We start from the raw sequence: 24,177 nt of genomic DNA, 5'->3' as shown, positions 1-24,177 counted from the left end.
TGCAATTGCGGAATGTGGTTCCCACAGTTGTGTTCCAGTTTTAACTTAAAGTATATAAGTATAGTTTAACTTATATAGTGTACTCATATGATTTATTACGATACGCCGTCTAACATTAAACTACCAGAGAGAGAACCTTTTGCTTGGCTATCGGACAGGAAAATTTTATTAAGAAAACTCCGTGACGTCACTTGCAAATGTTATCGGTCCGACTGTAGAGGCCCGCACTCAATTTCAACAAGTGGTTCGCACGATATTGGCTCGCGGCGCACGTGGTACGTGCTACACTGGCGTGCAGAATTAAATGAACACTACTATTTATTTATTTATTTATTTTACTCTTTATTGCACCAGAAACATAATAATAATAACAATTCAAGTGAAATACAATAGCATGAAGTACAGATTAAAATACCTATAAAGGTACAAAAGGCGGTCTTATCGCTAGGGCAATCTCTTACAGTCTATCTGGGGGTGTTACAGTATATAAAGGGGAATAGATAGAAGTGAGTAGGAGCGTAAGAGTTTATATGTTTTTTGCAATCTTGAGATTGAAAAAGGTTATGAAATTGCTCGAAGGAGGTTTTTTTTTTGATGGGTGAAAGTGGTATGGTACCCCGCCTGCGCTAACGGGATACGCTGGCGGAGCACCAGTGAAGGGTGATAGATGAGAATGAAAACAAGCCAACTGGCTTGCCCATCATGATGAAATCATCAGGAATTAACCATGATAGGTTCCAGGGAGAACCGCGTGGAGGTCGACCTGGTTGGGTATATTGCTAGCAATGGGACTGGTAGCCCGCATTACTAACGATCCCTTCCCCCCAATATATTTTATTTATATATTTTGTTTTATGTTTATATATTTATTGTTTACTGTTCTAGGTATTACAAAATAAAAGATTTAAATGTAAAATTTGTTTAAAACAGCGATTTTTAAATTTTAATAAAAAATTCCGTGACGTCGCCTGCAAATGTTATTGCTTCAGTTATAGAGGTCCGCTCTCAATTTCAACAAGTGGCTCGCACTATATTGACTTGGTATCGCACGTGGTACACGGTACACTGGCGTGCCAAATTAAATAAACACATGTTTGCAATATTGATACGGAAAGAAAGTTATGAAAACGCTTCAAGGAGGTTATGAGATATCTTTATTGCTTCGATGGTAACAAATTTAATCATTGTTGTTTACAAGTACTTAGATTTTGTTCCGCTAAATGACTTTATTCACCTCTTTATTCTCATTTTAAAATTAATAAAAAAAAACATTCTACTATGTTTTGTAGACGCATCACAATTAAAATATTTTAATTTAGAACGTGTATTAATGTCTATAAATAGTCCTAGAAAACTTTGACACCACAGGGCGCCACTGTCTTCCAGTTTTTCTTTTTAATGTATGACAGTGGAATGGTATCCCCGCCTGCCTTATCGGTAGATACTGGTGGGGCACCAGTTACGGATGATAGGTGACGATGAAAGCAGTCCAGTTAGCCCATCGTGATAAATTCCACTAGAATTAACCACTATGATTTCCAGGGAGAACCGCGTGGTGGTCGACAGGTCATGGGGTATATTGTTAGCAATGGGTCAGTTAGACCCTTTTTTTTGTCGAAGGGAAATGCTTCATGCAGACCTACATACTTCGGGGGAGATATGTGGGTATTGCCGGATTCTTACCGGCTAATACCCCCCCGGTGTTTCTCGTCCATCTATCGCCGGAGCCGCGGGGAACCCGCTTGAAGTCGTCCGAGACTCCGACGGCGACGGCCCGCTCCTAAGCAGGCCTCCTCTCTTTACTAGGGTGGGAAGATATTAAATCCGCCCTACATCAGAAGAGGGTGCACGGGAACGCGCGCGCCGCTCTCAGGGTCTAGGTGGTGTTGGGGAGACAGCCATCCCTGATCCTAGCGGAGTGGGAATGAGTGGGACAGTAGGATCAGTTAGACCCTATTACTAACAATTCCTCCCCCCCCCCCCCCACTGTCGTTCAGTTAGTTCTGATTAACTTATAGTGAAATTAATAAAAATATTGAGTGTACCCATTTAAATGTCCTAATGTGTAAGCACTTATAAAAGTAGAAATTGCATACGATGCGATTTGAAAAGCTTTTAAGTGCAGCGTGTAATCTCTATAGAGTAATAAGTAATTCCATTTTCTATTATAATTGTGAAGTAGTTAAGTGAGTTTATTAATTGGGTCAGGTGTACTGGGTAAATATTATGCCTTAGGGGAAAGTATCGTTCAAATACAGTAATACTAACAGTGTTTAAGGTAACCCTTTCGTTTGTTTTTAACTAACCTTTAAAAAGAGCAGGCTCAATTCGATTGTATTTTGTTATACGTTGTTTTAGCCAACTGTCGACCGATTTTGATTATTCTTTTTTATATAACGTTTACTGTTCTATGTTGATTTCTGTATTTTTGTTGATCGATATTTTCAATCGATATTTTGTTATAATTTCGTTTTTAATTGATACTATTTACTATTCCCATAATTAAGAGTTCAAATTTCTATTAAAGATTTTTGAGTAAATTATTTATTGATTACTAAAAATAATTTTGTCAAATCTAACTTTTTTTTAATTAGTAATACTCCTGATATTGCAGGCGTTCATAGTCTACGATAAGCGCTTACCATCAGGTGGGCCGTATGCTATCTGTGGTATAAAAAATAGTATGTTAGGTTTCCGAAATTGCAGACTAACCTCGTTATATCACTTTCAAATTGAGAATTTAGTGCAATAGGAGACAGAGAGAGAGAGACAAAACACTTTGATAACCAAAATAAGATCGACATATTTTATTTTTTTATTATCTGGTAAACGGTCACTGTAGCCTATGGACGCCTGCAACACTAGGAGTGTCACGTGCGTGTTGCCGACTCTGAAGAAACCTTAATATAACCTTTTTGAAGAACCCCATAGTGTAGTGTATAGAGAAAACCTCGACAGGGAGCTCCTTTAACAGCCTGAGCGTTCGCCGGAAAAAACACCTTTAATAAATAATACATGTATACTAAATTTCATAGTGATTGATTGTGGCATCAAGAAACAAGCTGACGGCCCACCTGATGGAAAGTGGTAACCGTCACCTATAGACATGAGCAGTACCATACACATAACAGAGTATACTGTTTCGCTCATGATACCCCGCATGCGTTGCCATTCCTGAGGACTCAGATGTTATTCCTCTGTATCCAGTAAATTCACGCCATATCCCACCCTTCAAACCGAAACACAGCCATGCAAACACAACTGCTTCACGGTTGAAACACGAATGGGACAGAGGTACCCAAGCAATCGACTTTTGTACAAAGTCTCCCTCTGGTAAATTAAATTGATTGATTAAATATATGGTTGACCTTAACGCCAAAGCGCCAACAAGGCAAACGAAGTGTTTATCAAGCACATCAATAAAATGACATATTATTATGACGTTAAAGTTGAATTTTTAATGATACTAACCACAAAATATTTTTAACCACTATTCTACTACGATCAAGGTTATGGAAATATTAAATATAACTCTTGAAAGACGCGTAAAAATAGTGTTCCGAGGCTTCTAACTATAGCTATGGAACTGAAGTCATGGGGGGCTGTCAGAAAACTTCTGCCACCTTCCTCTTTCGTATATTGAACCACGAAGATGGTGACACCTAGAACCTATACAGTCACGTACAGTTGTAGCTTCCTTCAGTGTCTTCTGCTGTCTATTCCATGAGGAATGTTCAGAAGAACTTCATTCTCTTATTCCACCTTTACCTTTCCGAGATCGCACCACGAGGATGGGCTAGCAACTGCATCCATACACGGTAGACCGTCCGCACTAGCGTACAAATAAGTTGGCCAACTCTTACGTGAACCATACCGTGGTAGTGACCAGAGGAAGACTTTATACAAAAGTTGTTTGTTTGGGTACCTTTGTCCCACTCATATTTCTACCGTGAAGCAGTTGTGTTTTAGTTTGAAGGGTGGAATATGGCAGTGAATTTACGGGGTACAAAGGCATAATACCTGAGTCCTCAGGAAAGGAATCAGGTGGGCCGTTAGCTTGTTTGCCATTATGAGTTGTATAAAATTATAAAATAAAAAAAACCAAGCTTACGAAGTTGTGGGCAAAGGTCCGAAAGTTTTCAAGTCTGGGGTTGATGTTTTATCTTGATTCCCTGTCTAGAATTGGTTACCTACTTCTAGAATCTACACATACGAAGTTGCGGGCGAAAGTTAGTTTACGATATTAGTAAGTATTTCCTTCTAAACGCTGAATACGAAGTTTGCGAGCTAAGCCAAGAGTTACGGCCGCGCTCTCATCGGGATCAGTATTCATGCGGTCGGCCGCTTCGTAAATCTGTATACACTCAAATGAGATGAGCCGTGGCGAAGTCTTTACATGATACTGGTATGAAGAAATATTGCATTGGGTTATCTCAGTAATGGGATACAAATACAGCGAGCTAGGGCAGATTTTATAGATAGATAAACGCTTTATTCGAGTCATTTATGACACACGTAAATTAAAATAACTGAAATTATACAATCAAATTAATTACATAATTATAAAAAATGGGGGGGGGGAGGGATTGTTTGTAATGCAGACTATCAGCTCCATTGCTAGCAATATATTTTATCAAGTCAATCTCCACATGATCCCCTCTGGAAACCATCGTGCTGAATTCCGAGTGGGCACCACAATGGGCTAACTGACCTGCCTTTTCTCGCCTATCATCTCTCACTGGTGCCCCGCCAGCGTATACTGTTAGCGCAGAGTTGCCATTTCACTTTCACCAAAAAAAAATCTTTATAATCTGTAAGTAGTCTGATGAAGTCCGAAGTCTGAACTAGAACTTTTAAAATTAAATATTAAACTGTACTAATTTTGATATTTTAGGCGATTACATCGCTAGTTCTCAATCGATTTTGGCAAGAAAAAAAGAGAAAATAACAAAAAGAGTTACACTTGGACAATAGAAAACAAACTTTGTTTGTTCCTATAACAGGAATCCGTGGAGTTAATTCATCAGAATTGTCAATTATCCAATTTGTGTTCAGAAATAAGTTGGAATCTAAAAATGCAATATTTCCATTAGCAGAAACATCTCGCCGCTTATCGATGGGCTTTGGCGTTTTTATAGCTATGTCGCTATATTTTTCGTAGCAAAATGTGATCGTTTACTCTTAAAAGATCCTGCAAATGACCTTAATCTTATGGTAGTCGATAGGAAGTTATCGCTATCGCGTTATTATGGGTAGCGCCCGAAATTGGAGTTCGTAGACCCACAAAATGTTTATTCGCTATCCTGTCGAAGATATGGGGACATAATACCTTAGCATAAGTAATTTAGAACGGCATTGTATGAAGCATATCATGGATGTCATGATGGATTCTGTGATATACATAGTCCTCTTCGTGGCCTCTTCTCTATTTTACATCAGGTGGGCCGTAGCTTGTTTGTCATTTCAAAGTGCATAAAATCCTCGAGTAGGTTAAAAGTATGATTTTTGTCCATCCCAATACTAAATCGTGCCTTCTCTTTGTTCCAGGATGTTATACACACAATCAGCACACCACATGGTCAAGTGCAGAGGATCGTGGTCTTCAAGAAGAACGGTGTTCAAGCTATGGTTGAATATCCTTTTCAATTCGTCGCAAAACTATGTTCAATGCTAAAAAACAGTATCAAGAGTAAGCGGCCATCGTGGCCCATGAACGTTTGCAACATTAGAATCAACACACGAGTTTCCGACTCTTGTTGCATATAGATAGATAGATATTCTTTTAATTATTTCTTCTAAAATAGTACTGTACTTAGCAAAAGAAAATGATCACGTAGATAGAACGATGGACAGTATTATAGTTAAAAGTTACCTAAAGTTACTCTTTTAAACAACTTTAAGCATGAACATCTCAAGTCATAATACCCATTAATTTCGCAGCCATATCTTCAAACCGAAATACTACAGACACCTACCAATATACTGAACTGGTATTTATCCTTTCTTCTTATCTCGTTGTTGGAGATTGATATTTGTAATTGGACGACACCTTGCGTCCATCAATAAGGTGTAAAGATGATGATACATGTAAAGGTGCTTTTGAAAGAACAAACGATAGAGTTCATAATAAGAGAGCTAGAATTTAAAACCAGGTATTTTAACATTAAGTTAATGACGTACAGAATTAATCGCGAAATACTATAGAGGAATGACAAAAATATTCTTTATTTCACATATGGAGTTAGATTTCAACTTGTGGTGCTTCGATTGGCATCTCTTGTGCTTTCTTATGAATTATTCTACTATCTTGTTTGTACTCGTACATTAGCTTTATGACCTTTCACGGTTTAAGAAAACTGTAATCTTCTAAGATTCTGACTGTGAATAAACTTTTCCCAAGAGACTCGTATTTGCCAGGGAATCACATTTGCAAATCAAGTGTTCTGTGGGTCCAGACTCTTCAGTATTTTTGTCTCATTTACCCTGAATAAATGTAAACAGAGGAAAATCAGGAATTTAGTCACTTGATTAAACTTTGTCTAGAGATATTTTTAGTCTTTCTATATACATTTAATTAAATATTTAAACTTTATTGACCAACATAATGTGGCACAAAAGGCTAACTTAATAATGTAGGCATACTCTACCAGTCAACCTATTGGTACAGAGATATTCGATGGCGATTTAAAAAAATATGTCACGAGGAATAAATGTACAATATAATAGATTCATGAAATAAGATCTGGCTATTTGTTTCTCAGTTCTCGACGTGTGAACAAACTAAACATAGTTATATTAATACATATCTCATATTGAAAATAGAGCATGAACTATAAAAGTGAAGTTGTATATTTTTCTATGGCTCGCGGTTATCAGGTCACAGTATGAGCGGGTTGCTTATTTTTAATATTGTCGTTACCATGCCCAACAATATGTGTACTGTTGGTGTGCCTTGCTGTATAAATAAAAAGAAAATATTGTTATTAAATGAACGAATAAATGAATGTGGATTCTTTATTGTACATACTGTGGTAATTACAGGTTGATAGGTAGGCTATATGGTGAACAACAGTCTACCCGCTACAAGACACAGACTTGTACGTGTCACTACAGATTATAAAAACATTTCTCTATAAGCCACTCATATTAATGGAGACAAACGCTCCATTGAAAGTAAGGTTGTTAGGGCAACCTTCATACGATTCTCTTAGACGCCATCATGGTTAATTCCTAGTAAATTTATCGTAATGAGTCAACTGACCTGCGTTATCTTCAGCTATCATTCCTCGCTGCAATCCCACCGTCGTATACCAAGAGTGAAAACAGGACAATGCCAAAACCGGTCAAGAAATTCATCACTACACAGATGGAATTGCTGAATTTAAAGTCTTCGATTTCTTCAAGACCTAACCTTCGCCACTTTTCTCTATCAGGTCGTTCTCCTCGTGGTTCTCCCTGTAAATTATCTTTATTAATTCTTAAATTCCTCACAATCGTGACTGGTGTCCCACAGCGCAAGCAAGGTTACTATTCCATTTTATTAGTAAAAAATCTCCGCCACTCCATAAATGGGACTCCACCTTTATGACACCGGCGGTGACCTAATTTGGTAACAGTAAAAGGAACACAAATAAACATATCGAGGCAATAGCACCCAAGATACTGTTGTCCGACAATTTGTGTCCGGAATTCCATAATCCGGCTTCACGGTTGCTAAGTGCTCCTTTTCATCGACAGATATCGAAAGACACGAATAAGGAAACAAAGCATAATATATCAGATTTATGAGGAAAACTCAATACGGAATAATATGAAGATATTATGTATTGGTTTTTACCTGTAACTCGTTCCGCGTGAGATACATCCATTGACCGGAATGAAAAGCATCTCAATTGCCTAAATATGTCTAATATCACCATAATTTATGGAGCTAAGAGATATCAAAGTCACTTTGATATTATTAGTATCAGAGAGGCAACAGTCACCTTTCAAGGACACGAGTTTCAGTAATGAAGTGGATGGAGAGAGAAAGATAATAATCAATCTTTTCCGTTGTGTTTCTTAACGTTATGGTTCCGACATAAAATGGTCCACCCTTTTCTTTCTCGTAATTGTCGTAAGAGGCGATTAAGCAAAGGCTCCTCTTAAAGCATAACCAAAAGCCACACTGCGGTTGCTAACCCGCCCGCCAGGTGTGACAACTGTTACCAAAATCCCCTCAATGCTAAACTGTTACAAGGAACTGCCTCGTTCCTTATAGCAGTCTATAGGGGAAACCTATGGCCAGCAGTGGACTGACAACGGCTGATATGATTTTGAATCAACTTTTTCATAACCTCAAATTAGAGTCTTGCACCATAAAGTTTTTAAAGAACATTTAAATTTAATTAATTTATTTTAATTTAAATTTATTTAAAGTTGTCACTCTAATGCGTGGGGTTATCCTACGCCGCACTTTGTCTTCAAAGAACAATGTCCAAGTGATCCATCCACATCTTACACAATAAAGTTTAATTAAAATAAAACATACTCACCACTCCATCTTTACGAGCGCCACTGTATTTAATGCGGCGAACATAAAATCACTCGTTCCCGTACATAAAACTCTGAACTAGCCGATAAATTAGATCTCGTTTGTAAAAGAAACGGTAATTGTACACGTGCAACTTTTTGTTGCGCGACTTTCTTTGCTTCAGTTCGTTGCGTCTTTCTTCTTCGTATAAGTCGATTTATATTCTACTGAAGTGCTCCATAAGAAGAGAGTATATTAGTCTAGTATTATCACGTATTATCTAAGGGGTTTGATATACAGTTTTAAGTATTCCTTATTATTCACTAATGCCAAGTATTGTGTTTTGTTTACCCTAATCGGTAATTATTTCTAACAATATACGATGTCAAAAAATGGTGAGGCTTTATAAATAAATATGGATTTAAAAAATAAATAAGCATATTAGGTTTGTCGTTTTCGATAGTTGTATCGACTTTATCCGAAGACTTGGTGAGACAGTACTTACGTCGCCGCGTCTCGCCTCGTACTGCACACCACAGTTAGTAGAACTATTTATTTTTAGTATCTAAATCTTTAGTAATATTATAAATGTGAAATAAGTTTGTTGCTTACCTCTTAGTACCTTAACCAATCACTATGGAATTTGGTATATATGTATGTACAATATGGGATGGAGAAGGACATGGGGTACTTATAATCCCGGTCAGTGAATATCTCTCAATCACGCGGATATGGCTGATAAAAGCTTATTTACAGTTAGTTGTAGTTCTGTGCTAAAATTTTCTAAATCGAATGCTGGACCAATATCGTATATATATATAAAGTAACGAAAATACAAAATAATTGCTGAAATGTCGCTCGTGTATCTCGTACAGAACACCTACCTGCTAATATTGCGGCCAGATAAAAGCTAGTTTATAAAAAGCATGATGAAATCTATTAAAAAAAAAACAGCATCACTGTCCGATGATTCATAACAATATTGAGCGCATCTCTTATACAAAACAGCTGTCTTTATTGTGCGAATAAATATTTCTAGATAGATTTAGAGATTTGTGGGAAATTAGTTTTACACGCGACTTCGTCTGTGCTACCGCGATATAACCGTATTGATGTACCCTTCTTTATCTCAAATACTGCTTGTATATTAAATTAATGGCGTTTTATTAGGCCAATAAAGCGCTAAGAGGTAACCAATAAATGAAAAATTAGGATTCTTCTAAATTTTAGGTTTTTGATGAATAATTTTAGAGTGGGCTCGGTCCCTCCGGCCGCTCCTTAAAATTTATCTATGCCCTTTGCTGGCGTTAGCCTCTTCCTATACGATGATATTAGCTTATTATCGCTACGCTGACCTGGCAGCTGGATGATAAATAGGTCAGAAGCACCCAGATAGACTTTTATCGTCAGTCATGATCGCCATAGATGTATTTAAACGCGGGTGGGTGAATTTAATTCCATGCTCACCCCAGAATTCTCTGGCGCCCACCCCAGAAATGTAACAAAACCTTCAGCTATGCTCAAAGACAAGTCTGATCATGGAATATATGCCTTTTTCACAGAGCCCTTTCCTGGATATAAATATGCCAATGATAATATAACCGTTCGTATGATATTTGGGCTGATTAGAGAATCCTATAAGAATAAATATCCAGATAGAACGAACATTACCATGAATAAACACAATAATAATAATTCTGTTGTCGCTCTGTTCGTATTAAGAGCTAAATCAGTCGTGACTCGCAGCAGTAGCCAGTTACTTAACTGAAACTAGTTAAATGCGAACGGATTTGTGACTACCCTCTCAATCTATGCGAGGTTTAACAAAAAAAAAAGAGATTTGATACATTTTTGTGGCATTGTCTGTTTTACGTAATAAAGAGAAGTATGTGAGTGTCATTTACCACAGTCTATTTGAGGGGAGAGAGGTTATGGAGGGATTGTTTGTAATGGGGAAGTTAGTACCAACTGCAAGCAATATATCCTCACAGATGAACTTTTTTTCGGTTATTTCCTGGTGAACGTGTCACAATGGGCTGACTGACCTGGCTTTATCCTATATCAACAGCACAGGTAGGATTACTATTCCGTTTTTTATCCCATAAAAATATCAAGAGCAAGGCAATACTGAATGATAAAAGGTAAAGTTGAAGTAAGGTTATTCAGCTCATCGTGAAGAATTCATTAAGATTTAACCACGATGTTTTTAGGGTGGTTCCCATGCGACCTGATAGTATATATTGCTAGTTATGAGGATGTCAGATCCCGTTACTAACAATTCTTTATCTCAGCGCATACGATGCGGGTTTACATTTTAATTCCATTAAAAAAATACCCAGTCTATCTATTTTTATGTTTATACCAAAAAAGATGAAACGATAGGGCGAATAAGGAACGACCCTCGGATTCAAAGTTTCCAAACAAAATATGTTTATAGATACAATTTCGTTACTTTCCTATAATAAAATCACAAAGTAAGCCGTCGTCCTCTAATTACGTTTTTTATACTTTGGATTTTATTCAAATTACTTCGCTCGGAGTTGTGTCCAAACTGGAATGTAAGGAGCGACGCCTGTGACATAAGGTAGCGGCCTGAGATGAACGGGAAACGCAGCTGTTATGGAATCATTTCATTATATAATACTTCAATAATATATAATACAATCTTCTTCTCAAAGATTATACATATAAATTGATTTAGTTCTTTTTATTAGATAATGGTTCGTGCTTGGCTTTATCGGGTGATAGAAAGTGAGGGAAAGAACTATAGATGCATGTCCAGAAAATTGAGTGTTGATTTGAAGACTGTATATGTCCAGGAACACAGAAGCAGGAAGGTTGTTCCATTCCTTGGTAGTACGGAGCAAGATTGGCGAACTATTTCTCATCCGAATATCGGATATTTCCACGATATCCTGGTCTTCATCGTGCAGTTCAGCAAAAAAAAAATATGGATGGCATTTAAAATGGAACCATTATTTCAACCGCATTGAGTTTTTTTTATGGGTGAAAATGGTATGGTAACCCCGCCTGCGCTAACGGTATACGCTTGCGGAGCACCAGTGAAGGGTGATAGATGAGAATGAAAACAGGCCAGTTAGCCTATCATGATGAATTCATCAGGAATTAACTATGATAGTTTCCAGGGGGAACCGCGAGAAGGTCGACCTGGTTGGGTATATTGCTAGCAATGGGATTCTCAGTCTCCATTACTAACAATCCCTTTCCCCCAACCGCATTGAGTTAGACTTGACGATATTCCGTCGTGTTTGGTATAGTGCGTGTTTGTTTACTATGCCCAACCAAAAATTGATTTCCCGAAATTCCTAAGATAACGAATATATCGGAAGCAAACTTTGTAGTAAACAATTCGTTGTATAATTGTTTTACTATCCAAAATATCCTACAATTAAAATAAATATTCAACTGTCAATGTATTAAAGCAGTTGACGTAACCGCCATTTCGCGCCACTTTCGCCCCACCTGAACGTTATTATAGAGAATAAAGTCGCGCCTCCAGTTGGAGCTGGTTGAATAATCTGAACGTGTTTTAAACTTGGTCGCGTAATAACATCTTAATGTTCGAAACCGAACATTAATCCATTCGGGACTGAATCCGAATGGTGATTCAGATAAATCTGGATTAGGGTTGCCAACCAACAATTTCGAGGTGTTAATTACACGAATTAAAATACAATTAATTTCGTATCCCTAATCTAGTTCAATTGGTATAATATGTGACGAGAATTAATGTGGTTATTTAAGTAAAATATGGTAATATATCTGGGTTGTCACTACGTTTCGACCAGGTTACACCGACATTGTTATTATACGGACGGTAGGGTAAATATAAAATTATAATGTACAAATTTGACGTTCATAAGCGGCTAAAATGTCCTACATGAATAAATGATTTTTGAATTTGAATTTGAATTTGAATTCATTATTCTATTTAAATAAATAATTAATGAAATGAAATTAGTTTATTTGCATTAAACAGTTTAAAATTATTACAAGAGCCACGTGGTACTATTTTGGCACCTGTTTAATTGAAATGGCCGATATTTGTGATGACGTTAATTCTTGTCTCTTATAAACCATAATCTATGCATCGCGGAGGTCTAACAATTAATATGACAACGTATTAAAATGTATGTATGGCATGTGTTAGTATTACATTTAGTAAAGTTTCATTGGTGGATTATAAAAAATATAATTCATTGAAAAAACATTTAAAATTATGATTACTACTACCATACCATTTCAGCCATTAACTGCCCACTGCTGATCATAGGCTTTCCCCTATTGGAGGGTTTTGCAAGTAGTTGCCACGCTTGGCAAGCGTGTTGGCAACCGTAGTTTGGCTTTGATGATGTTTTAAAAGGGACACTGCTGCCCATCCATCGACCATCAAGTTCTCTTAGTCGCCTCTTACGACACCCACGGGAAATTCTACGCCTGGACCACACAGCGCTAATGTTACTAATAATTCATTATAATTATTTTTGGTTAATTTTTTTTTATACAACTTAGAATGCCAAACAAGCTAACGGTCCACCTGATGGAAAGTGGTAACCGTCGCCTATAGACATGAGCAGTACCATGGACATAACAGAGTATACTGTTTCGCTCATGATACCCCCCATGCGTTGCCATTCCTGACGACTTATGTGTTATTTCTCTGTACCCTGTAAATTATTGTGTTATTACCGAATTCTGTTTCTTTTTGTGTTCTATTCTAGGGTTTTACAATTAACTAATATTCATATATTACTTGTTATTTTAAAATCTAAATGTATTATACTATTTTAGTTATTTATATTTTGGTTTTCGAAATTTGGCGTGGCAGCCCTAATGTGGATGAATGAGATCATCTTTGCGTATCATACTCGACATCCAAAGCATTTTATGGCATCGTAAAGGCGAAACTATTTGAATGGGTTTGCTCATTTAGATTGTTTGTGATGATTTGAAGACCTTCATGCCGTAGGCAGGCTACTAACTTTGTGTAAATTAGGACCCGGGAATAGACGTAAATGAGAGAGAGAGAGAAAGAGAGAGGAATGTAGTATGTTTCTATTGAAAAATTCATAAATTAGTTCATCCATAAGGTAGCTTTTTAAAGCGTACAATATTTAACAATTAGATACAGTAGATTTCAGCCATTATCTCTCCACTACTGGACAAAGTCCTCCCCCATAGACCGCTATAAGAAACGGTCCTGAGCCACCTGCATCCACTGACTCCCTGCAATGCGTTTGAGGTCGTCACTCCATCTAACTCCTACATTAAGACACATAGTTTTTAAGGAAAAACAATACCACACCATTAATCTTAGCACCATTCAATACTAGTCAATTAACAATACGAGACAGCACAATACACAGCAGTATCATCATCATCATCATCACCGTCACCACCACCACCACCACCACCATTCTATATTCTAAGGCCACTGTTTTAGCTATTCAAGTGATTTCGCAATGAATTTTGTACGTCATTATTGTGTTGCTGGTTATAACAGGTTAAAATGTTGTTCGTATTTTTCTGTTCCAACTCTTGTCTTTTAAATTACAGATAAGTAATATGGCTAGCGGTCTAAAATAGGAAAATTACTATGTAAGCTTATATCTGTCCTGTAATTTAATAATGGAATGACCTTTTACTTCGAAACATGGCTACCAAGGAGGTAACTAATAAAAGGTTTTGTTTAAATTTCGAACTGGCTTGCAAGAAGAAAGTTGTTTATTGAAAAAAAAAACAAAGGAACATTATGGCGCGTGAAAAACTATTATTGTTCGTTATTCGTCATTGAACTTAAAAAGTAAAATTGTGTTTTTGATTTCCGCGCATTGTTTGAGAAAAGTATAATACTATACAAGCCTTGGTCGCAACTAGGCATTGATGGACTCACGTATGTGTGCCTCGGCTATGCCTGGGCCCACATTTGCACGTTCGTCCATCAATGCCTCAGTTGCTGGCCGCTGCAGTAATGTACTATTAATACAACATTAATACAACAATGGCAAACAAGTTGATTGTCCACTTAATGACAAATGGTAACCATGACAGTTATGGCACTATGGTCATAATAAAACATACTATGTCGCCCATGATATTACTGTATACTGTACTGTATGTAAACATAATGAATTCCTTAACTCGTGGCCACAAATTCGAAAGCGTCGAGTCTGCGACAAGAGCGAAAGAGGCGTTACACGGCTGCGACATATACTCTGGATGCTGCACATTGAAAATTGAATTCGCTAAGGTAAGTCACGCTTTATTTTTTATCCTTTTCACTTAAATAGATGCTAGGTTTTCAATTATTTTTAAATAAATAAATAAATGTTTTTTTTTTATTCAGGTAAACTCAATAATAAGCATTTTTGAATCGTCATTTTTTTATGACTCTACTGTTCTATTCGGAATGTAATTTTAACTGAGAATAACAGGCAAGAAACAGTTGTTGTTTATCTCAAATTAAAGTTAAGTTTACAATAAATAATATAAATAGGTAAAGTGATTATTAACAAACTTTGTATTGATAAAAAGAAATAAATAGAGCTACAAACCTAACCTATTGAAAAGCAGCGCTGCAGCACCACGCTGCAGCTTAAGCTGAGTGGGGACCATTTCAGGTGTTACCATATAATTATTATTTTAATCTATAAAGTTGCTATTAATGTTTATGTTTTATTTCTTGTTTTTTTTTTTATTTTATTATTTATTGTACTCAAAATATAATGTTAACCACAATTCATTATAAACATAATGTACAAAGGCGAGCTTATCTCTAATGAGAGATTTCTTCCAGCAAAACCTTTTCATGTAAATTGTATGTTATTTTTAAAAATAAAAATTTATTAATAATTTATTATTATTATAAATATAAAAATAAAGAGAAAATAGAAAGCTATTGATTGATAACTGTATCACGCAATTTTGGTCGCGTAAATACTAATGTAATAAATATGAAAGTGAGTTTGTTATCTTATAGTGGCTTCACCAATAACTATGCGATTTGATATACACGTTCTATATGGGATGGAGAAGGATATAGCCAACTTTTTATGCCGATCAGTGAACATATTGCTATCACGTGAACGTTGGTAAAAACAAGTCAGTATTCTATGTACTATATATATATATATATATATATATATATATATATATATATATATATATATATATATATATATAAACTAGCTGACTCGGCAAACGTTGTTTTACCATATACATTATTTCTAGAACTATACTAGTACATAAAAATCCATGGTACTACAATTATTATATTCAATTGCCATCTTGCAACCCTATCGTATGTATGTATGTATTTTTCTATGCTAAATCATATTAAAATAAAAATAAAAAATTAAAAAAAAAAATTAGGGGTGGGTCACCCTTATCATTGTGGGGTATAAAAAATAGATGTTGGCCGATTCTCAGACCTACCCAATATGCACACAAAATTTCATAAAAATCGGTAAAGCCGTTTCGGAGGAGTTTGGTAACAAACAACGTGACACGAGAATTTTATATATAAGATATATTTATATGTTTATATACTTTATTGGCCACATTACAAAAAAAATGCCTGGTACAAATAGCAGACTTAATATAGCTGTTTAAATCGATGTACCTCACAGTGCAAAGGCGACGTTAAGAGGGTAACCCCATGCCGTGTCAAACACGCACTCCGCCGACTCGAGCCGCCACTTAACGACCGACCGCTCTCCGGTTACTGACTGATGGACTCGCTGATTTTATATATAGCCGTCAAAGGATGTTCATGGAGGTGATTTTTTTCTCAACCGACTTCGAAAAAAAGGAAGCTCCCATTTCGTTACCCCCATAACTTCGTTAGTTGTAGACCGATTTGAAAAATTCTTTTTTTATCTGAAAGGATATACTTACAGATAGGTCTTGTAGATATTTTATCAAAATCGGTTGAGAGGTTTAGTTTTTAGATCAAAATAATTGGTTTTCTCACAATTGAAGCCTTTTTTTTGTGGGAGATAATCTTAAAATTATCGTGCAGCTTATTTTAATTATTTCTACGGACCCATAAAACTAGACGTGAAATAATACATACAACTCCCCAAAATACTCCCCAATCCACTAGTATTATCGTCTATGGTAGTCCCGGCATAGAATAGGCATAATATCTCCAAAGTCTGTCTGCGGTTGCCAATCCGTCTGCCAAGCGTGACAGCTAGTAGCAAAGCTATGGGAAAGGACAGCAGTGGACATTTAAAGGCTGATATGATATGGAGTTCCACAACCTTCCATATTAACTATCAATCTCCGACTGCCATTTTGTTCACGCATGTTTTGTGAATATTGTATATTTCACCAGATAGAATAATTACTGTAAACTTATTATAAATAGTCAATTTTGTATATATAATATATTTAGTATGTATATACTATGTATTATAGTATAATGTTGCATTGGTTTGGTCATTTGGAGAGGATGGATGAAAGAAGAATTACGAAAGAGATTTATCGAGCAAGAATGAATGGAGATGTCGGTAGGGGCCGCTCTAGACGGACGTATGTTGACCAAGTAGGCGACGTGCTGAAGAAGGGCCAAATTAAAAGTACCCGTAACCGGCGAGCGTGTATGACACGATTGATATTCATCAAAGAAGAAGAAGTGGAAGAAGCGAAAGAGGTTTGTTTGAATCGAAGCATTTGGCGTTCCATTGTTTCTGCCTACCCTAATGGGAGACAGGCGTGACAGATATGTATGTATGTAGTATATGGTAGTACTATCAGAGTAGATATGAAGGTAGGTAGCAGCAGTAAACAGTAGTTTAAATTTTTATTACGATCTCTAAGTAACATAAGCGCGTTTTTAATCCCAAATGGGAAAGACATTAGGCTCTCTAAAAGTAACATGTAGAAATTCTAGAAATTTCCAAGTTTTCACCTCGTTGCTTGGTTTTTATTACTCTAATTTATAATTACTAACCCGGTGATGAACCGAATCTAACTGATTGGAGCACTGACTCGAATAAACAATAGTTATTCGAGTATTCAATATAAATCGAATAGGTTGTATTTGAAAACAGTATTAGAGTACTTATAATACCAGTTAAGTAAGTTTTTATGTTTCTATTTAAGCATTTTATTAATATTTTCCATAAGAAAATATCCAAATTATCAAAGAAATTTAAAAAACAAAAAAAAAAAACAAAGATGAAAACTTACATAAAAAGCTACGGATAAGCTTTTCATAAACCTTATTGCCTATTAACTTAAATAAAATGTGTTATCTATTTTTGAAATCGGTTAAAAAAATATATTAGACTACAAAATATACCTACTTGTATGTGTGAAAGTAATCAATTACTCATACAAGTACGTACACGTTACCAGAGTACTAGTAATACTAGTACGTTTACCAGAGGGAGACTTTGTACAAAAGTCGATTGCTTGGGTACCTCTGTCCCATTCGTGTTTCAACCGTGAAGCAGTTGTGTTTGCATGGCTGTGTTTCGGTTTGAAGGGTGGGATATGGCGTGAATTTACTGGGTACAGAGGAATAACATCTGAGTCCTCAGGAATGGCAACGCATGGGGGGTATCATGGGCGAAACAGTATATTCTGTTATGTCCATAGTACTGCTCATGTCTATAGGCGACGGTTACCACTTTCCATCAGGTGGGCCGTCAGCTTGTTTGCTATTCTAAGTTGTATAAAAAAAAAAACGTAGTTACAACTATTACAATAATTGTACGAATCTGATTCGAGTCGGGATTCGATTATTTTCGATTCGCTTCGGTACACAACTATACCGACCGGGTCGTTACTGAAATGTTTTACAGCTCGTAATAGCCAAATTCGCTCGTTAAATCCTTTTGTGCTGATTTTAAAAAGAAAACTAGAAAGAATGGAGCGCAGCTTTATTTGACTGCATTGTCAAAAGAGATTTTGTTACTCCATTTTTCGGTGTGTTACGAGTATTTAGCGTTGGACACGAAATTTAAGCGGTTTCCGTGATACGGTGGCATGTTTTTCTTTTTGGATTGTACACTTTTAAAACCTTTTTTAAAGCAAATTCCAGAAGAAAGGGATTCTCAATTCGTTTGATTGTATTTTAGTTAACATTACGCGATTAAGTCGCCAATTCTGAATCGATTTTCCGTTCTGATTGATTCCGTTAACTGTTGCTGAACATAGGCCTTCCCCCTATGAGAAGTTTTGCCAAGTACGCTTAGCAAGCAGGTTGGCAACCGCAGTTAGACTTTGGTAATATTTTAAAAGGGACACTGTTCCCTATCCTTCGACAATTGAGAATTTAGTTAACTCTTAAGAATTTAGTCAACTTTTAGAAAAAGAAGGGGTGGCCCTTCTATGCAATGATCACACGGCGAAATCACGGAGTGTTTTATACAAAAGAAGTCGCTATTTTTGCGAAGCACATAGAACCTATACAATTACGTACAATTGTAGTCTCCCGCAGTGTCTTTTGCTGCCTATTTTATGAGAAATGCTCAGAAGAACTTGATTCTATTTCATCTTCCCCTTTTCGATATCGCACCACGAGCAAAGGCTAGCAACAACTGCACCTATACACGGTAGACCGTCCGCACTCGCGTAAAAATAAGTTTGCCAACTCTTGCGTGAACCGTACCGTAACAATGTGGAATGGCCTTTCCCGTGACGTCTTTTCTTCATCCTAAAACCTTGTATCCTTCAAACGTAGCGTGACAAGCACTTAGTGAGCCGGCATAGTGCGGCCAACCATTGAGAGTAGAACGTTCTCTTTTCGGTTGATCGTATTCATAGACCATGTCGTCTTTGTGTTCGCTCAGGATGCCATAGTCACTTGGAGCTGTAATAAAAAAGGAAAATATATAAAGACTAGTTCGTGTTCGGGTGGAAGGCGAACGGTTATCGTTGCCCTAGAATCTAGAACGTTTCGCCGGATACTGGAGGCCCGAATTACGTAGTTACAGTTCACTACGAATGTAACTTTGGGGAGACTATAAAGTAATTTGCGTTAAACCTTCACCTCACTTATTTCTGTCTCGCAAGGCAGATTGCTCGTTCATTGTACAAGTATGTCAGTGGAATTACCGTCGATTGTAATTTAACATAAATAAGGCTCGTGCTCGCGGCACAGTCGTTCTGTCGTCAATGACTAAAGATCACGAGTTGATTCCGAAACTAGTCGTGCTTTTTTCTATCTAATTACACGTAAGTTAAACTGGTAGTTATAACATTAAAATATAATATGTGCTTACGAGACTTTAAACAGTAAAATAAATAAGAAGAATAAGAATATCAAATACAGTAAAAGTTCCTTATTCACGCTTCCTTTATTTGCGGTTTCACTATTCGCGAATTAAAAAATTGCGACCCAATTCCTATGTTTGCAGCTAAAGATTTCCAGATTCGCGGATCTAATTGGTGCATATTAATAAAAAGGATTCGATAGCGTTTGTAATCGGTGCATATTATTAAAAAGGGTTCGGTGTCCTTTGTAAACGCGTCAGCTAATAGACTAATAAAAAATTAAAACAGACCTTACCTAATTGCACCTAAAGTATGTTGTCGAATACGGTCGCCGCTGTATAAGTGGTTCAGTTTTCTATATTCACGGTTTCTGTATTCGCGGTATATTTACGGACCGTATACCCCGCAAATAAAGAGCTTTTACTGTAAATTGCTCAAAAAGAAATGGTATCGTCAATCATCTTATAATGAATGTGGTACCACCACTCAACTACATCTTACAGGTTGCAATAAGAATTAATTAAATAGATTCAGATTTATTTAATATACTTAGCTAATGTAATAAATTTGATGCAAATATTAAATCTAATAATCCCTTACAACCCTCCCCCTCCCCCCAAATAATCGATTCAGATTTATTCGTAAGTTCGCCATTATCATAAAACTAGACGACGAGTGTACATGGAAGATAATTATGAAAAAAAAATACGAGTATAAAGGGTAATGAAGCCAATAGAAGTCAGAATAATATTTTTCAGAAATTTTGTCTGTTTGCCTGTATGTTTGTTGCGGTATCACGCAGAAACTGTGCACTAAATTAAATGCGGTTTTTCACAGTCGTGTTCCTGAATGCTTAACGTTCTATCATGATACGTAATCTTGAAGTGGTATACCTCATTGGTTTTTCTACTTTTGAATTCCACGTGTACGAAATAGTGAGCAAGAAACAAGTACAGAGGTAGATAGAAGAAGAACCAAAAAATGGCTTCTCAATAGACTTCAAAAATAAAGGAAAATCACAATTTTGTTGTATTTTATTTGTACGTCTAATAACTGCGTCAGTTCTAAGCCGATTTAAAAAAATATTTTTTTATCTGAAAAGATTTAATTACACATTTGTCTCATAGAAACTTTATTAAAATCGTTTAAGTAGTTTAGTTTTTAAATCAAAATAGAAAAAAAAAAAGTTTTGTCACAATTGAAATCCGTTTCACTTTTTTGTGTGACGCAATGTTTATAAATGTTTGTGTCAATGTATTTATACACATGTACCTAGCGAATACACAGCAGGTGGCGCTCTCCCAACAAAAGGTGAAGCATGAAAAAAAAAAATGTAATTTTCGCAAAATGTCCACAATGAACGCTGAGTTGGCAGTTGTGAGCTATTCACAAAGTCGTGTCCTGCTCTTTATATTAATCATAAATGTTTATGACGACAAAATATTAGGCTTTTGTACTTTATTGTTACGGTGAATAGGAGGTTGTCACGAAAACCGTGAACTTTGGAATTGTTCGCTATATATATATATATATTTTTTTTTTCGTCTGTGCACACGATTTGCTGAGGTCAATGGTGTACTGCCTTAATATACTGTCTATTATATTTCATTCCAAATTTCTATTATAAATAGTCTATTTCTGTTCTAACATTATCTTTAGTTAATGTATTAAATAACCGTCTTTCAAAAAAAGCGTTCACGCTCACTTTTTATTTTTATCCGAGCAGTAAGTGCTTTATATTATTCCCAAATTCGTGTATAATATAGTATATATCATATATGTGTAAGTATATTTGTTATTCATATATATTTATTCGTTTATATATGTAATTTTAGTATGTATGTATATCAATAATTAGTAGTACCGCATTCGAGTATTCTGACACTTCCCTATGGTTGACTGGGAGAGAATGCTTTTAGCATTAAGTCCACCATGTACACATATTTGTACTAATGAATAAATAAATAAATAAAATAAATAAATAGGAGAGATTATTTGCTTGTAACTCAAAAATTACTCGACTAATTTAAAAAAAAATCACATTTTGAAAGCTACATTAGCAGCAAGTAATATAGGTTATACATATATTATTTTCATAAATTGTATCTACCCGTGCGAAGCTGGGTCAGATCGCTAGTGAAAAGTGAAGATTTGATTGTATGTAATGAATATACTCAAAAACTATTCAACTGATTTTAAAAATTCTTTCATTTATAAAAAGCGACATTATCAGTAACATAAAATGTTATATTATTTAAAAAAAAAATGGGAGTTCCCTATGGAAATCACATTTAGTTAACCCAAGGTATCAAAAATTTGCTTATTAAATAAAAGATAAAGTACTAAATTATCTTACTATCTACCTTTCGAACTGTAGCAGATATCACATACAGCACATAGCTCGTAGAATCGACAACCGATGTGGAAGAAAGATTCTTGAGTGGCGACCCCGTACATGCAAACGCAGTATAGACGACCTCCCCACTAGATGGAGCGACTACTGGATAGAATACGACAATAAAATTGTAGGATATGGAGGCCTAACACTATAGTCCTCAGGCGTGAAAACACACGAGGTTCACCATGGGTGTCACAATTTATTCTCATGAATACTATAGGCATTATCTATGATGTCTATGGTACCGTTAATTTCTATAAGCGACGGTTACTTCTATCCATCAGATATATAGATTATTTGCCATTCTAAATATTAAAAAAGGAATAATTAAATATCGTCCGAAGTCGCAAGTTTAACCAACACTCCTTGAAACCTGTTGTACATTTTTACAAAGCGCCCTCCATTCCCGGTTCGATTCCTGTGAACCCGCATAATAGGCGCCCTCCCACCCTCGGGGTGATCAGAGTCTCTATTTATTGGCCCTACTCGTGGACTAAACGCTGGATAATAGTGGGATACCCTTTGAATGGTCCTTCCCTTCTTGTTGACAATTTATTGTTACACTAACGGCCCTGTGTTATTGTTGCCGCCGGTTTTAGAATAGATTAGGATCATATTTAATTAAATAAATACAAACGCTTAAATATAGATATAAGAAAGGTATAGAATGGCATGTAGGAATATTGTGCTCTTTTCGAACAAATTTTGGATTTAGTGATGCAGGATTTTGTGTAGTATCATCATCATCATCATCATCATCATCATCATCATCATCATACCAGTCGTTGACTGTCCACTGTTGAACATAAGCCTTCCCCTTGGCGGGTTTGGTAATAGTTGCTACGTTTGGCAAGCGGATTGGTAACCGCAGTTTGGCTTTAAAGACGTTTTAAGAGGGACGCTTCTATCCATCCCTCGACCTTATCGGTATGTATTATGTAATTTTAATAACAAATTTTTGTTTCGTTCGGTCCCGAAATTTCCTCTATAAATAACATTTCATGGTAGGCCCTCTGGTGTCTTTATTTTCAAGCAAGGTTCCGCTCCTGTATTCACATAATATAATACTTTATTCACATAAAGAGACGGTTTAAATTTTAATGCCCCTATTAGAAGGTACTTAAACTGCTTTGTTTCATATTTCATTATATCGCCGAGTGCTACGCGACGGTTCCGTGGGAGCGTTTTGTATTTCAGTTATCAAGTGCTTGTACGGGATTCATTAATCTCTATTTATAATAAATCTGTAGAGAGGTCAATTCTGTACATGAAATATATTTCCAAAATAACTATCAGCGGGTGATTAGTGATCGATGCTGATGTCAAAAATGCAATCAGTAAAATTTTTGTCTGTCTGTCTGTATGTTCGTTATAGAAACATAAACTACTCGACGGATTTTAACGAAACTTGGTTAATTATTCTTCATATTCCTGGGCAGGTTTTAGTATACTTTTCATCACGCTACGATCAATAGGAGCAGAGCAGTGAAGGGAAAAGTGTCTGTTACATCAAAACCACTGAACCGCGACGACGAGCGAAGGACATAAGCTACTTATTTTATGAAAAACAATGGAAACGCGGACGAAGTCGCTGGCAACAGCTAGTGCATAATATTACTGTAAATTGTCTGTAATTTCTGCGTGGTCCCGGCGTAGAACGGGCCACCCCTTCCTTTCCCGTGGGTGTCGTAAGAGGCGGCTAAAAACCTAATAGTCAAGGAGCTTATTGGACGTGGGATGAGCAGCAGCGTCCCTCTTAAATAACAATAATACCAAAAGCCTAACTGCGGTTGCTAACTCGCCTGCCAAGTGTAGAAATCATTGCCAAAAGCCACCTTTATGGGGGAGGCCTATGTCCTATGATAATGATGATCATCAGCATATCAGCCTTTCACTGTCCACTGCTGAACATAAGCCTCCCCCTTCGGGGATGTTTTAAGACGAACGCTGCTGCCCATGCCTCGCCCTCTCTTGTAATGTAATGTAAATAGGACTCTATTTTCCGCGCTTAGCCTCTCAT

The 24,177-nt window shown here is 36.3% G+C and overlaps 1 protein-coding gene across 2 annotated transcripts in view; it reads left to right on the top strand.

The window, feature by feature from the left end:
• LOC113513714 (heterogeneous nuclear ribonucleoprotein L) overlaps positions 1-24,177 on the top strand; it is a 464,939-nt gene that overhangs the window by 362,838 nt on the left and 77,924 nt on the right. For both annotated transcript variants that reach the window (XM_052891996.1, XM_052891997.1), the window contains exons 3-4: positions 5,548-5,635; positions 14,689-14,783. In XM_052891996.1, the coding sequence (XP_052747956.1) occupies positions 5,548-5,635; positions 14,689-14,783 (183 nt within the window). The remainder of the gene's footprint in view (positions 1-5,547; positions 5,636-14,688; positions 14,784-24,177) is intronic.

This window comes from Galleria mellonella, unplaced genomic scaffold (assembly GCF_026898425.1).
Source record: "Galleria mellonella isolate WM207_F2 unplaced genomic scaffold, CSIRO_AGI_GalMel_v1 utg146, whole genome shotgun sequence".
Taxonomy (NCBI): domain Eukaryota; kingdom Metazoa; phylum Arthropoda; class Insecta; order Lepidoptera; family Pyralidae; genus Galleria; species Galleria mellonella.
Note: the sequence above shows the minus strand (reverse complement) of the source record. Positions and strands in the feature narration are given on the sequence as shown.